We start from the raw sequence: 16,306 nt of genomic DNA on the forward strand, positions 1-16,306 counted from the left end.
GAGAGCGGCCATGCCGGCATTTTACTTGTTAAGCCTATCACACAATAGGAAAGCACAGGCAATAGGAACCTCCATGACTGGGACCATGCGACGCGCGATTATCCAATGAACGTACAGCTTTTCTACAAAGACTACGCTCATTGGATTATCGCGCGTCGCATCTCCAACGCGCGACTCGCCGTCGCTCCAGTCCGACCGCCGCGCGATCCCGTCACGCCGCCGTGACCGCAACGCCGGATCGTCGCGAGCACCATCTCTCGAGCGAGAGAAAGAGAGGGAGAGAGGGAGCGCGAGAGAAACTGGACGACTTTAGTAGACGGACGACGACGCAGCGGGCGGTCTGGGGTTTGGGTTGCGCGACGGCGACTCGTCTCCCCGGCACAGCGGCGTTCAGCGGGACAGCGAGAGCGGGGCAGCATCGCGCGAGGAGGCGATCGCGACCGCGCGAGTGCGACGGCCGGCACGTTCTCGTTGTCGTTCGTCGTCGTCGTCGTCGTCGTCGCGATAATCGTACACGCTCCGTCGCCTCGTCACGCGTCCAGTTGAGCGAGGACGCGGGCAGCGGACCACGCGACCGAGCGGAACGGACGAGAGCGGGTCCAACGAGCGGAGCGACGCGAGCCAACAGCTACGACGAGCCGTCACACCATGAGTTTCCTATTGTGAGTTCCTCCTCCGCGCCGCGACTTTCTCCTCCCTCGAGACCGTCCAAGTCGAGCTGAGCGGAACTGCGGTCGAATCGCCGCCCTTGTGTCCGATCGATACGTCCTCGCGCTGGCCGCGAGGACGCGACGAGGCCCCACACGGGGATCCCTTCCTCGTCCATATCCTCCCGTGACAGCTGACGACTTGGTTTCTTTCTTTCTTTTAGGACCCGCGAATCTTTGTCTCTCGTTCTACTCCGGGACGTCCTCCTTTCTTCTCTCTCTCTCTCTCTCTCTCGCGCGCGCGCTCTCTCTCTCTCGCTCTCCCTCTCTCTTTCTCTTTTTTCATATCTAATCTAAAAGTCGAATTTATCGCGTACTCCGCGACGACGAGCCCGACGAGGGTGAGTCGATGCCGCCCGCGCCGGCGGATCGATCGAGGGTAAAAATAGCGCGGGCGACTCTTCCCTCGCGCGTCTTCCCGCGGGAGAGCCGCCACGCGCTTCCCCCGGACCGTCAGGATTATCGGCCGACGCGCGCCGCGTAATCTATGAATCATCCGTCCCTCGCGGCTCGGCCGCGCCTCGTCATCCGGGAGCGCGACGAGTGCCGCCGTCCGACTCGTCTGACGTTCGCGATAAATAACGCCGCGCCGCCGAGATGCTCCTGCGTGCGCGCGATCGCGATCAGCTGAGCGTCGCGCCTCGCGGCCGCGCGTTTCCTCCTTTTGTTTTTTGTCCTCTTCTTTTCTCTCTCTCTCCCAGCTGCGCCCTCCCCCGTGCTCCTCGCGTCCGCGACGAAAAGTATATTTAGGCTTTTCCGCGGAGAGAAAAGAGCCGGCCGAAGGGAGAAAGTGCGGAGACGCCGCTAAACGGAGAGACGGAGAGAGGCAGACGACGTTTGCGCCTCTGCGCTCGCTTCTCGTCGCACGTTAGCACGGCGAGCGTAGGCGGGAGGAGAGGATGAATTCGCTAAATGCGGGAGAACGATATGTTCAACAGAAAGTTTAACGGGAAATCGTATTTATGCGTATCCGCGCGCGATAAAGCAGATGCTTTAAGCCCCCGTCGAGTTTTCAAGGGGGGCACGGAAGGACACGGGTGAAGAGTTGATTTTTCTTGCCGTTAGAGAAATGCAATCCCTGGTAAATTGGAAGCTAAGATTATCGAGACGAAGCTCTTCGTGAATTAAAATCACAGAAGTGAACTCCTGAGTCACACATTTGTGGACGTTCATCGGTAGTTTGTAATCAAACGCCTAGTTACTTGCCATTTTTTAAATCTTGCCGCGCGAACAAGTCCAATTGATTTATCTTGTAGTGACAAAACGTATCTTACACCTTCTCTTGTTACCTTAGAGTTTGAAGTGCCGTCGTACAGTAAATATTGATCTAATTGTAAGGGAAGTAACTTTGAATCTCGTAGCAGCAAGTAGAAGATAATATTTTCTAATATCTGTCCTATCTTTTCTCAAGCGGGAGCAGGTCTTCCAAGACCTTCAAACCAAAGAAGAACATCCCGGAGGGCACTCATCAGTACGACCTGATGAAACATGCCGCCGCTACGCTGGGCTCCGGCAACTTGCGACTGGCCGTTATGCTTCCCGAGGGAGAGGATCTGAACGAGTGGGTCGCTGTTAACAGTAAGTCGACACCAAGTCCCGTTTCTACTGTTTACAGACCTGCGTCCACGATGCTAGAGCTTGGTCCAAGTTCTAGTCTCGAGAAACGTGTAGCCAATCGACCTGCAGCTATTCCATAAGACCTGCAAGTTGATTACCTACACACTTCTCGGAACTAGAACTTGGACCGTGCTCTAGCATCGTGGACACAGGTCTTACCTGGTGTCGCCTAGATCTAAACGCTATTTCCGTCTTCTTTAGCCGTTGACTTTTTCAATCAAATCAACATGCTGTACGGCACCATCACGGAATTCTGCACGGAGGAGAGTTGTCCCATCATGTCGGCCGGACCCAAGTACGAGTATCACTGGGCCGACGGTCACACGGTGAAAAAGCCTATCAAGTGCTCGGCACCCAAATATATAGACTATTTAATGACTTGGGTGCAGGACCAATTGGACGACGAGACTTTATTTCCATCCAAAATCGGTGCTTATATTATTTTCTTTGCCGTCCCCTCTCTCTATCTCTCTGTCCCTGTCTCGTTCTCTCTGTCGCCAGTTATCCCGAACTGAAAACTAATCTTCGATCTATTCTCTTTGCAGGAGTTCCTTTCCCCAAAAATTTCTTATCTATCGCGAAGACTATCCTGAAGCGGTTATTCAGAGTGTACGCTCACATCTATCATCAGCACTTTAGCGAGGTCGTGCAGCTCGGCGAGGAAGCGCACTTAAACACGTCGTTCAAGCATTTCATATTCTTCGTTCAGGTATATAATCGTATCTCGCAGACGAAAAAGATTGAGAGAATAAATCGGTAACAAAAGTAACGGTAAAATGTTGTCAGGTGATGCGACAACGCATGCGTAGCTGTAATGTACTTTATTAATGTAACAATACTTTATTCGATTCTACTCCTGATATCTAACGCTCGCATTGTAGGAATTTAATTTGATCGAGAGAAGGGAATTGGCGCCTCTGCAGGAGCTAATAGAGAAACTGACGGCGAAAGACGCGCGATGAGTCCGCCTACAGTCTACGAGCCGCTCGTCCTCTCGAAACTTTTCCAAAGAATCTCTCAACCACGCTGTCTTCGCTAACCCGCACGTACAATTGCATTATTTAAACCGATCTATTAATCGCCAACCCCACGATCTGCCTCCGTCTCGAAGAATTGGCGGCGAGAAACACTGCTGCCGTTCCGGAAACAAGCAACTGATAACAGCCAGCAAATGCACACGGCGTTCGCTCTGAAGCCTTACATTCTTCTCCGGCGGTGCATGGATGTATTCTATATACTCACCGCGTACATATACATATATACGTGTACATGACACAAAGAGAGAGAGAGAGAGAGAGAGAGAGAGAGAGAGAGAGAGAGAGAGAGAGAGAGAGAGAAAACCACTATCGAGCGGATAAGGATAACGAGACGGTAGTTCCGAGACGGCGCGTTCGACTTTGTGACTCGGTTTTCTACGAACGTTTCTCCAAGCACGTTTCAATCGTAATTTATTGCGTTTTATCAGTTGCACCGCTGATACGCGAAGGAGAGACAGTCGAGAGCGCGATTTTTCAGTACAAAGTGCGCAAATCTCGAGAAAAGGACGTTTCTGAAAGCGCTAGACAGACTCGTCTCTTTTTCGCGCGTGGAGTATGATGAAACAAGATCGCTCGTGATGCTCGCGGGTCCCGCAATTTTGTTACTATTATCCGCCGCTCTATTTTCAACTTATTTTCTGTCCTGGAAACAAAATCAGCCAATCTACTAATTTGTGTTCGCTGAATCAGAATATGTTGGTGAAAACTGGTCATTGGTTCTACTAGTTCCAATGATACAGGAGGTTAAAATCCTCAAAAACTGCTCTTTTTGATATTGTTAGTCGACTGTAACTTTTAAACGTGGCGAGCGTGGCGCAGAGAAATGTGCTACTTAGTAAACAAATGAACGAGAAGATCAGAGTTCAAATCCACCCACGGATACCGCTGGTTTTTTCGGACGCTACCTCTCTCTCTCGGAGAGAAGTGGCAACTACCGAGAATATCCTGCCACACGTATTCCTGTTCTCCGAAAAAGGGGGTTGACGAGGGACTAATAACTCCTCACCGTAAAAATTCACTGTTGCGAATACACACAATGAGACGGAGACAATTTGTTATGAGGGTTGGGGCCCAACTTGGGGCTGTACAGCCGGTTATGATGATGTAACTTTTAAACGCAAGTGATTCGAAAACGTTTCAAGAAGAAGCGTATATACATATTTTTACTTTACAAAAAAAAATTGAAATTTTTGCAAATAATTTTTAACTTTATTTATTGGGGATTGTGTAAACTTATCTACAATAAAACTAAAAATCACCTCAGGAATGCAAATATTATATTTGCCCGTAAAATTCCTGAAAATGTTTCTTAATAAAGCAGAAGATATAAGCTTCCTCTTGAGATATTTTCGATTTATTTGCCATGTTTCGTAGTAAAATGACGGTCGATCAAAAAAAGGGTTTTGGGGATTTCAACTCTCTATCGAAACAAGAACTAGTAAAACTTTTTCACCAAGATATTCGGATTCAGCAACCCCTAATTAAAGATTAACTCATTTTGTTTCCGAGGCATTTTCGTTGTAGATCAGTGTTATCGGATGTAAAAATAATGTCGTTATTATTACGAATGTAGAAATTATCAATCGTGTTTTTTCGTACGTATTCGTACTACGTATGGATGCAGCGACGTATCGTGAATTTCGTACGGCTACTCTTACGTTTAGGGATAGTTTTATAAACGATTATTTCCTACTTCATCTCTCGGGTTAGCATCCCGTATCGTATTCTTTCTTTATCGAGGAACTGCACACCGTTGGTAATAACATATTATTATGTATAGTGCCGTTAAAAAAGAAAAGGAAAGAAGAGTTGACGCGCGTAACGCTATCGTAATTACTATGTAACAACTTTAAGATATCGTCCTGTTAAGCGCTTATAGACTTATTTATATACGACTAGGGTTTTTGTACGCGTTTTGTCCCCGTAGAAAGTGATATTTCCCGCTTCAGACGCTTTTCAGATACCCGGTAGTCAGGCGGTCTACGTCGTCTTACTGCAATTTCCCATATAACTCGGCAATTTTCAGTTTCCGATTTCTATTATCTAATAGAAAGTAACGTTACGACAACGTGCGTTATCGACAAAATAAAATATCACGGTGTTTATTCCGCGAAACGCTAATCGATGTGACACGATACTTCACCGGCTCGTATTTATCTTCGTCTACATCGCCATCCGATTGATTTCATATTGCGTTAATGAGCAAAGGATTTCTATCGAGCCAACACTCTAATCGTCCACGAAGCTCCGATCCGCAACGTTCGAGTTCGCTTTTCTTTTGCTTTTAGTCGGTACTTAACAAAGAGAACATCAATTGTACAACTCTTGGGCTGACTGCGCATCGCGAATTGCACAAGTCTCAAGTATCATTAATAATTGATCAACATCGCCGACCGTTATTGCCACTTACGTGAGACAACTCGACTCGTCACGAACGTAATTTCGTGGTCTCTTTCGGCAAGCCGCGCGTACGATGACAACAGGTCTTTAGGGAGACTCCAAAGTGCTGAGGAAAAAGTCTTAGAAAAGTGAAACATATTTTTTTCATTGCAGTAGACGTTAAGAGTTTCGATCGCGTGAACCTTGTATATGTATACGTATATGTATACATATTGCATATATATATAAATATATATATATATCGACGTATTTTATTATAACGACACAAAATAGTGATTAACGGCAGCGAAGTAAGGTGATAGCGCCCGAGGGACAAGGGCGGCGCGTAATATACACACTGAACATGTAGACGTAAATGATAAACGATAGTGATGGTAATATTGTATTCGGTACTTAAGGAAAGGCGGAGAGAGCGAGAGCGAAGAACAAAATCGACTGCGTTCTTCGGAGAACTGTTACAATGGCGCCCGTTTGGTACGCGACGGACGATAGTCGCCTATTAGAAGACTACTACATTCGTTCTCGATGAGTCCGACCGGTTGCAAATGGCTATTTTTGGTCTCGTACGAGTACCAGCGATGTCTCGACCCTAATTGCTTTCCATTCGTCACGTTTAGACGCTTACCTTAGCGACGATCTCCCCCGATCGAGGAAAACAACGCGTCCTTTCTCCCTTTCCCCTTGAGCGACTTTCCGCGGCGCGAGTGCCTCAAAACGCGACTGTCCGACACGGTCGTGCGAATTATCTGCGAACAATGCGTTTCGAAATTATCCTAAAATATTACACGCGGAAAATTAGCGAAAGATCGAAAAAAATGAGCAATTTTATGCCGAAATAGCCGGACTGGCGAGGATAAACTTCTCGAGTATTCACACAAATTCTGTAACTTTTTATAGATCTCTATTAGATATAGATAAAGTAAGTTTTCGAGGACATTTTCAAGCTCTTAGCTGAACGTCTCGAGAAAGAAAGACGCCTATCCGCAAGATTGTTCCTCGTCTTCGGCTCTTTCAGCGTTAAAGATTAGCGCGCACTAAGTAATCTACTAAGATTAGAAAGGATGAAAATTAGGGCGAGGCTTGTAGAAGCCGATTCGGCGATCCTGATAATCTGATCACATTCGAATTGTGAACATGAACGACGAGCGATAACTCGATCGCGTAAAGGGACCATTTTTTATGCTAGAAACCTTCTCGAGATCATTTCTTTACGCGTCGGGGAGGACGATCGTGTTGAGATGAGGTTGTATTCTCTTCGTTCGGAACGGCCTTTCGCGGAGAGTTCTCGACGACCAACTGTCCGCTCGTCTGATAGTAACGCTAGTGATATATGTGCAATGTAAATAATATTTTTCACGATTAAACCGGAAAACCCCCGGCGTCCTAATTACGGCGCACGGACCGCGTCTAAAATGTTTATAGTCCTGAATATAATCTTGTAATCTTTCTGTAATAAATATCGTTCCGATTGTATCCGCTTTTGTTTTCTTACCGTAAATAGTATGAATTTCAAGATATCTGTACGAACTTACACGGAAAATTAATCAGTTCCTGACTTCATCAAATTATTTTCAGACGTCAGTCACTAGAAATTTATATAACACGCGATAGAAAATGCTCAATTTATTAGTAACTTTCGTTTTATCTTTCTATTATTATCCCAAGAATTAATTTCCTTCTTTCTTCTTTCTTCTTGAGTATACAAAGCATTTCGAAATTATAAGTAAAAATCAAACTGGCTAATAGAATCCACAAACAAGTAATAAAATTTTAACATGGGTCTGCAAAGTGATGCTTTCTGAGATACTCTGCGATTTTATTGCGAATTTTAAAACTTGTTGATACTTTAAACCCTGAAATATTTACTCCATATGTAATCATGCAAAGAATTTATAAAATAAACTTATGAATTAACAAATTAAACATGTTTAATTTACGAATCTCGCTGATTGCTAAGACTCCTCTTATTTTTGTAGATTCCATTAGTCAGTTCAGTCTCTCCCAATAATTTAAAAATACTCCGTGTATAAATCATTCAATAAAACATATTTTCACTCGCAAAAATCAGAAAATGTATTTAGATAAAAAAATTACTAAACTGTTGTCGCATTTACTTTCTTTTCTCGATAATTTTTAAACGTTCTAAATTCACGTGCCACTTTTCATTTCGTACAAGTTTCTCTTCTCCAAATATTACGGTATCTCAATTGTCGAGTCGACCAACGACCAAAACACACATGTCACACTATGCAGAAAGCAAAGTCCGCTTTTGTAATATTTAAGCTTTCGTGATGCCAGTTGTTTAAATCATGAATTTACATTCAGTAATAAAATATCAGGTCTACACATAAATTGATGTTTTCGATTAGAATAATTAAATTTATCAGCTTTGGGGAAAAAATCATGACGTAAATGGTCGAATATATATTATGAAGCCTTCTAAAAGAAATCATGTATAAGCGAATGAACGACAGAAGCTTAGCAACGGATGATAATAAGTAAAATCATGAGCAACAAACGTCTAAAAAATTTAGAACTAAATAGTAGGAAACGCGCGCCACCAAAAATGATAAGAAGCAAAGTGCCACGTACTTCCCCACTTAAACTTGCTAGATACCGGTTGCGTCCTTTCGCGCGTATTGGAGTGAATCAGTCGTGAACGATCGTGGATTATAACGGATGCTACTGGACATTACTCTCTCGGCGTGGATCCTGTTGTATCTGATTGTGAGTGCGTCTCCCACGTTCCGACGCTTCCCTGAAAGTTCATAGAAATTAATATTAGGTGAGATAATTTAAATTTATCGCAATTTTCGTGTTTATATTTAGTAACGTACAAACTATATTAATATTTATACCTTGCACGGATTCAAAGAAAATAAAAAAGTCGCAAATATAAAAGTGTTCTATCATATCGTCGCATGTAAAATTATAATACTTTAGTTTTATCTCTCGTGCAGTAATTATTTTTAAATGCACGCCGATTACTTATGTTATGTTATATAATTTTATATGACGTATACATGCATTTATAAGTGTTAATATGAAATAAATATGTTAATATGAATATCAGTGTAGGAAAATTGATAACCGAACAACTAGTAATTTTAATCAGAAAAAACTTGCGAAAGAATATCACCTCAGCCAGGGTATGATATTTTTTCGCAATAAATTTTCTCTAATTAAAATTGCCAGTCGGTTATCAATTTTCCTACACTATTAATTATGTACTGGCGATAATAAGTCTTTATTCTTGTTATTAATATGAAAACTCAGATCAAAATTAATTTTAATGATGCAACGTTTTAACACAACTGATGTTTAATAAGTTCATTACTAAATGCAGATATATATTTTTATTATATTTTGTAGCAAACTTGATCAGAGTCTAGTTTCTTTATAATCTAAGCTTAAAACTTCGTAAACAAGATAATGATCAATAATCATCCTTTATTAATACAAACATAATAATAAATGATAAGATGTTAGAGATACTTCTTTAACACCTCATCATTTGTATTATCATTTTAATCGATTTGAATGAAAATGTATTTCTTATCATTACTCTTTACGCGTGGAAAAAATGAAAAGTTTTTAATGTAACGCAATATAAATGCAAAAAAACAAATAGTATAACATTCGACGTTTTCGAAAATGATATTCACCACTGAATAAAGACGAACTTTGCCAAAAAAACTGCGTCCGTTTAGGATAACTGGTATACGCGATTCGTTTTCTTGCGTGCTAATGCTAGTTCGAAGAAAGGAAGTAGGGGGTAGTCTCTTAAAATTCTCGTCTCGCACATCGTTGCTGTTTCAGTGGTGAGTCGTGCGCGAAACGCGACCTGAAACCTCGAGGAAGTGCTATGTTGCATTAGACAACCGCGGGATTAACATAGGCGACAGTGACTGCATCCTTCGTAAGACTAAAATCGTAAAAACGGCTCTGTGTGATGAATGGTTTCCTTCAGTGACGGTATTTCGCGGTATTTCGCGTAGACGTTAAATTAAGCAACGCATTCGATTGACATGTAACATCGACTTTCATTGCCTACGCTTCCAGGAAACTTTCTGCGAACAAATGAGAGAGACGTTCGCATTTTTTTACGTCCGTCCCCGTGATCGGGAAAAATTGATTTCCAGGCGTTTTTGCTTCCTATATCAAAATCGCGTTAATTAGATTGTATTGTACTCGTTAAAATATTTTGACGTAACATTTCAAGTGTCTCGGTTTTACTTTCTTCGATTATCGAAGAAGTTTCTCTGAAAACATTTCTCGCTCAAATTCGACCAGTTAATTAATGTTAATTAAGATAAATATACTTTAATTTAACGTATAGAGACAGCTCTCGATCTTCTTTTTTTTCGGCCGATTATTGGATTATTGTCGTTTTAAAGAAGATAATTCCTCCGTTGATGACCTCGAGAATCTCAAGTTAAACATGTTGCGTAATTTCAGCTTTTGCATTATGCACCTCTCCTGTAACTAATACAAACAGTAAGGGATCGATGACTTAATTAAAAACAAACAGCCGGGATAAATGGCAGTGACGTAAAAGAATGCATTATGGAGTTTACCATATCATTATTAAACATCCTCCACAGTGATCTCTGTTTTATGTATTCGGTGAGTTTAAATTAATGATAGGTGCACGCGCGGCATATTTCGTGGTCCGAAAATTAAAACTTTCAACATTTATCCAGAACGATCGAGACCTTTAAGCTGCATGGATCGTTCACCAACGTGACTAATCTCAAAACAGCGAAGCTGCAAAACTGAGAGATTCGAAATTTGTAAGAAGAGAAACGTGATAAGGATTAAGCGATACGAGCATTATCGGTATCATGGTAAGGCTACATAAATTCAGATTTCATTTCTTCAAGATACGCTTAAGAAATTGTCAGAGCGCATTTCGTTCCATACAGACGGTTCAAGCAATACTGATGAAGATAATAGTAAAGTACGGCTTGTTCCTTCTGCGTTGCCTGCTCGGCCCGTTCTTCAAACTGCGAGGCTTGAAGAAGAGACGGCGATGCCCGGAGATCACGGATCGAATTTTGCTGCTGTCGGCGACAGAAATCGCGCAGAAAATCCGCAAGAGAGAGGTAAGTCTACGTCTCGCTCTGCCGATCAAATTATTATACTTTTCGAGGATATTGTCGTCAAATCGACGTAGGATACCGAAAAGTCATCTCGAGTTGAACCTTACATCTCTCAATCTTCGGCAGATCAGCTCCGAGGAAGTGATCCTCGCGTACGTGAAGCGCTGCAAGGAGGTGAACCCATCGCTCAACGCTATCGTGGAAGATCGTTTCGACGTGGCAATTCAAGAGGCGCGTGAAATCGACAGTTTCCTGCAGTCAACGACTATGGATGAGGCGAAGATCGCGAGCGAGAAACCGCTGCTCGGGCTGCCTGTCACGGTTAAAGAAAGTATTGCTGTTCAAGGTGAGTTGCATACTTGAATCTTTCGACGTTACAAATATACGTAGATATATATTTTTTATAAAATAAAGTCGATAGGTGGAAGTGAAGTTACACAATATTTCGGAGACCATTAACTGCAGCGAAATATTACGAATATGGAATTATCCTAGATTCGTGCCTGGATTCGACATTCGTGATCAAAGCTATTAACTCGCGCTTACGTTAATCACTTGCGCAAATTCCCGAATATATCGTTCAACAGAATCACACGTTGCTAGAACCGTTTTCTTGAAGAGAAATAGTTAATATTTATCACGTTTAAGTATGATCGTGCTTAATTCAAGAGGCCGTTTCATATCTTCCAAGTTTGTCTGCGAATAATCAAAAATATAAATGTTACACTTGTCTACAAATACATCATCAATGTTATCGAGTACTTCAATTACCATTACGTAATTTTTATTATTACGTTATGCATTTAAATAAATTTATATCCAAATAGCTGGTTTTTAAATAGTAATTTGTTATTGATTACCGGACTACAAAGAAAATCAACTTTTGACGATGACCACCAGACATGCAAATTCTCAGTAATCTATCGCATTAATTTCACATCGGTCAGTACCAGTTTATTCAGGTTGTTGTTGCTCGCGATTTTCACGCTGTGCGAAGTGTCAAGGTCGCCAGCTTTTTATGTACTGTGAGACCTCCACTTTTCGCTCTCTGTTTGAGATGCTTTGCAAATTTCATTATTTGCGCTACCGTGTTCTGGTAATTTGCACGGTTTAACAAAATTATTTTTCCCGCCGGTAAACCTATGACGGAAGAGCTGTTCTTAGAACTCGCTAAGAATTTTTCTCAGAAGTTGTTAGTGCGTTAGACATCAGTTTACTATTCCAAGTAGCCAACGCCGTGCATATCCAAAGTGGCATATTGGCATATTTAAATCAATTGAAAATCGCAGAGCTCTTTGGAGCGAAGTTTATAGTCGGACACTCTGCATATATTATTTTTAAAGCGCTTGTCATAGCAAACCACGAATTTTAATCCCACTTACCGCTCCTTGTTGACCGTTGAAAGATTCAACGAGCAAAAATCGATGTAAAATCTTTTCCAAGAATAACATGCCGCTCATTTTCCGGAGGCATCTTGTACGTTATAGAAAAAAATATATTATCCGGGCGCAATATCTGTGAAATAATTTTACAGCGTTATCTGGCATGTAACACACGATCAAGATAAAAATTGACTTGTATAGGGATGAGTTATACCGTGGCGGTGAAAGATACTCCTTCGAGAGCGACAAAAGATGCCGAAGTTGTGGCGAGGGTCCGCGAGGCCGGTGGGATTCCTCTTCTCGTTAGCAACACTCCGGAATTGTGTATGTGGTGGCATACATTCAACAAGGTGACAGGTACCACGAGGAATCCTTACGATACCCGGAGGACCGCCGGTGGCTCTTCGGGTGGCGAGGTTTGTACGTTTCCTCTTTCTACGCGGACCCGAGACTTCGCAAACCTGCGAAAATTAAAAATTCTTAATAGAACAATATAATAACGGCATTTTATAATAGACAGAAATTGTATTTAATCAGGCTGCTCTCGTCGGCTCTGGCGCATCGATTCTAAGCTTGGTTTCGGACATCGGTGGATCGGCCAGGCTGCCGGCACTGTTTTGTGGCGTTTTTGGCCATAAACCCACACCAAGTAAATTGTCATTGAACAATCAATAAGAACGGGAGAAAAGAACAATCAAATAACGAAACTTTCAATTTTGTATACAAAATACTATTAAATAACTGGTAAAACAACTTAATATCTTTCGTCTTAGACTGGGTATCAGTGGAAGGACATAAACCTGACTCAAATGATAAAAGTTGGCCCACGTTCTTCGCGATCGGTTCGATGGTTAGATACGCCACGGATCTGCCTCTCTTGTTAACGGCGATGTCGCAATCGGACGAAGCGAAAATTACCTTCAACAAAAAGGTCAGAACATTTAAAATAAGATGACGAATGAAATTAATATGGATAGATTATTTTAGTATGCCTTATTCAAGGTTTGATTACGTGACTCAAACTTGCATATTCGCATAGGTGTGTTTGAAGGACATAAAATTCTTCTACATGGATGATTACGGCCCGATGCCAGGTTCCGCGACCACTGATGTAGAAAACGCCATTTGCAATTTGGTGAAGCACCTGGACGCAATAGACGGTATCCAAGTGCAAAAAGTATGTTTTTTTCACTTGATATAATTACTTTTATGTGTTACTAGACAGAAAGTTATTATACAATAAGATACGTGCAGTATTTCTTTGAGCATGTAGTATTATATAATGTAACACTTTTTTCAGCAATTAATTAAAAATAATTTATACGCTAAAATACTAGATTAATACGATCTAGATTAGTACGATCTAGATTTTCTAATACAATTAGATATTATATTACATAATTGTAAATGTTACATAATTTTGATTATTACATATTATGTTTATTATTACAAATTATTACATAATAAAAATTACGTAATGGTAATTAAAGCACTCGATAACATCGACGATGTATTTGTAGACAAGTCTGACATTTATATTTTTGATTATTCGCAGACAAATTTGGAAGATATGAAACGATCTTTTGAATTAAGCATGATTATTCTTCTCAAGATCCAGGATATACATTCGATATTTAATCGTTTGGATGATCCTAAGGTACAGTCAAACAATGAGATTGTTAAGAGATGCGTCGCGATAAATGAATGCACATTTAAAAATTTCTCAGAAATCGAAGAGTGTGCTCGCGGAAACACTCAAGTATATTTTCTTTATGTCGCCGCACACTTTCCCCGCTATTGGCTACGGGATACTCAAGAACTTTTCCGAGAAAATATCGAGCTCCAGGTATAATGAAATGATGAAGATAAGGATGCAATTGAGAACAAAATTTGAGGTAGCGTTCTATACACAGCATTTGTTAAACTTCACGTTTCTGGCATATTTGTATTAATTAATATTAAAACAATGTTCAATGACATTCGATTAGGAGCTGTTGGGTGATAACGGCGTATTAATCTGCCCATCTTTTACCTCGTCGGCGTATTATCCTCGCGAGTGTATGTACAACATATGCAATTTCACTTACATGATGATCTTCAACGTGCTGGGATTTCCGGTCACGCAGTGTCCGCTTGGCTTCGACAAAAACCAGCTGCCGATTGGAGTTCAGGTAAAAAGCGGAAGCTGATGCTCGCCGCTTATCTCTGCGTAAATTAATGAGCTAATGGCTGTGTTCTCCAGAAGTTGGCGCTTAATAAGCGCTTTATGCTGATTGGATCGATCTAGAAGAATAGCTCTATTTCAGCACAGATCTGAAAGTATAATCCAATGAACGCAAAGCGCTTAGCAAGCGCTAACTTCTGCTGGACACAGGCAATAATAGCCTCAGTTACACAAGCTGAGAAATAGACTCGACGATCACGTAATCGAAACTACGAAAGTAATAAACTAATGACGTTAGGATGCAAGATAGAAGAGTTTTTCTCTCACGTCGATATTACAGCACTGCGCTCAAATTATGTCGACATTTAATTTATTGATTTTAAATGTATAACCGTCGAGCGTATCACTCTGAGAATAGATTATCAATTTACATATGACTAGTTAAACTTCGTTTTTTAACTCGTCTTTTAACTCGTTGCTCTTGCAGATCGTCGCAAATTCGGGCTGTGACCATCTGACGTTTGCCGTTGCGCAAGAAATCGAGAGGACGTTCGGCGGCTGGCAGGAACCGCAGAGCGAACAATTCGTTTGCAACGTGGCTTAAATCGCGACGCCGGCACCGTTGATCTCGCCTCCAACTGTAGTCACGATCTGACACAATTGTCGAAAGATAAAAAGTTAAATTTACAAGATATTAAAATTGTCGAGAGGCAAAGTTCGATCAAGCTTATAATAACGAAAGAACCTTGTCGAATTTAATTTGCATGCATTTTTATCTCACTCTCGGCAAGTGTAGCACAAGTCTGGAGCGCGTGTTAATTTCAACCAAACTCTTGGCGTAACATTAATTTTCGAATACTTGTAAATTTTATCGAACGACGAATGATATTATAGAATTTTCGAGGGACTCTAATAGAAACTTTTCACCTCGCAGCCGATCTGACGCGGTATTTTTATTAATTTACATATTATACATTATATCGAAAGCTTACATGATCTACGAAGAATATAGTGTGTTTATATCTTTGTAGTATTTTGGTAGACAATAAATTAATGCGTTTCTGTTACATTTTTTTTCTACCAGTAGCTTAGTCCCATATCCAATCTGCATCGAGCATTCCACTCCAATAAAACAATCTAAATATAAACACAGATACAAATTAAAAGTATTCACATTAGGGGTAAGAGATATTAAAAAGCATTTGGTAAAACCTTTCCTGGTGAAATTTTTTCTGCGAATTTTTCATATGTATGTGCGAATATTATGAGATTAAAAAAATATAAATATAACGAATATTCTGAAAAATTTCAGAATTTGTACATATAAAAAATTCTAGAAAAGATATAAATTTTCTCGATACTTCTGAAAAGAATTCCAATTTGTGTAAAAAATTAAACTAAAATTATTTTAAAAAATCTTAGAAACTGAGAAAAATGTTCACCAGGGTTACTTTAAAAAATTACAATTGCACAGTGAAAGCAAACGTTTCGTCCAAGTTCGATGATCTTTGGATGACGTTTCGTACTCTGTAAATTCATTAACACTGCTCAACACCTTAATTCGTGGCCGGCGATGTAAAATCCGAGAGTCATGTGCAATTAATAAAAATAACTTGTTACGACAGGATGACATTAAAAAGAATGAAAGAGCATATTCAAATGTCATGTTTGCGCAAGCACTTGTTGCTTGAAGTCGTAAGGTCATCTACCTTTCTAAAAATACTAAGTGACGTACAATATCACGCCAGAGCGGCGACAGATTATGGGCTTTTAAATGGCGTAAAATTAATAGTAGGGATCGCGAGTTATAATATATGTATAGTATGTGTCTGTAGTTCAACGACGTTCCTGCGACCATTGTAGACAGAACCGAGAATCATTGTAGCGGAGGCTTTAA

At 41.0% G+C, this 16,306-nt stretch overlaps 2 protein-coding genes and 1 long non-coding RNA gene across 5 annotated transcripts; 2 read left to right on the forward strand and 1 right to left on the reverse strand.

Moving 5' to 3' along the window:
* The first annotated feature begins 270 nt into the window (after positions 1-270).
* On the forward strand, positions 271-7,234 carry LOC105567964 (MOB kinase activator-like 1). Of its 2 annotated transcripts, none has more exons than XM_012023270.1 (5): positions 271-662; positions 2,119-2,285; positions 2,526-2,753; positions 2,870-3,033; positions 3,206-7,234. In XM_012023270.1, the coding sequence occupies exons 1-5, from the start codon at positions 649-651 to the stop codon at positions 3,284-3,286; spliced, it is 654 nt and encodes a 217-aa protein (XP_011878660.1). In that variant the 5' UTR covers positions 271-648; the 3' UTR covers positions 3,287-7,234. The 2 variants fall into 2 exon arrangements, with proteins under 2 accessions (XP_011878660.1, XP_011878661.1); XM_012023271.1 differs by lacking the exon at positions 271-662 and adding an exon at positions 1,375-1,788.
* Positions 7,235-7,914: 680 nt separating this feature from the next.
* LOC105567967 (fatty-acid amide hydrolase 2-B) lies at positions 7,915-15,476 on the forward strand. 2 transcript variants are annotated; one of them, XM_012023272.1, is made up of 13 exons: positions 7,915-8,546; positions 10,220-10,387; positions 10,465-10,608; positions 10,687-10,866; positions 10,990-11,209; positions 12,447-12,661; positions 12,783-12,894; positions 13,019-13,176; positions 13,285-13,422; positions 13,801-13,902; positions 13,973-14,140; positions 14,234-14,416; positions 14,897-15,476. In XM_012023272.1, the coding sequence occupies exons 3-13, from the start codon at positions 10,606-10,608 to the stop codon at positions 15,011-15,013; spliced, it is 1,596 nt and encodes a 531-aa protein (XP_011878662.1). In that variant the 5' UTR covers positions 7,915-8,546; positions 10,220-10,387; positions 10,465-10,605; the 3' UTR covers positions 15,014-15,476. The 2 variants fall into 2 exon arrangements, with proteins under 2 accessions (XP_011878662.1, XP_011878663.1); XM_012023273.1 differs by lacking the exon at positions 7,915-8,546 and adding an exon at positions 9,550-9,680.
* On the reverse strand, positions 11,257-12,439 carry LOC105567966. The gene is made up of 3 exons (XR_001009409.1): positions 12,246-12,439; positions 11,724-12,003; positions 11,257-11,559 (listed from the first exon to the last, which is right to left on the reverse strand). It is a non-coding gene; the product is annotated as an uncharacterized LOC105567966 (long non-coding RNA).
* Positions 15,477-16,306: the final 830 nt, after the last annotated feature.

The sequence above is a fragment of the Vollenhovia emeryi genome, unplaced genomic scaffold (assembly GCF_000949405.1).
Source record: "Vollenhovia emeryi isolate VEMERY1.0 unplaced genomic scaffold, V.emery_V1.0 DF939133.1, whole genome shotgun sequence".
Classification (NCBI taxonomy): domain Eukaryota; kingdom Metazoa; phylum Arthropoda; class Insecta; order Hymenoptera; family Formicidae; genus Vollenhovia; species Vollenhovia emeryi.

Coding starts and splice junctions, on each gene's coding strand:
- LOC105567964 (XM_012023270.1), top strand. Junction 2,754..2,869: donor TTTATTTCCATCCAAAATCG/GTGCTTATATTA, acceptor TTCTCTTTGCAG/GAGTTCCTTTCCCCAAAAAT. Junction 3,034..3,205: donor ATTTCATATTCTTCGTTCAG/GTATATAATCGT, acceptor CTCGCATTGTAG/GAATTTAATTTGATCGAGAG.
- LOC105567967 (XM_012023272.1), top strand. Junction 10,867..10,989: donor AGAAAATCCGCAAGAGAGAG/GTAAGTCTACGT, acceptor AATCTTCGGCAG/ATCAGCTCCGAGGAAGTGAT. Junction 14,141..14,233: donor AATTGAGAACAAAATTTGAG/GTAGCGTTCTAT, acceptor ACATTCGATTAG/GAGCTGTTGGGTGATAACGG.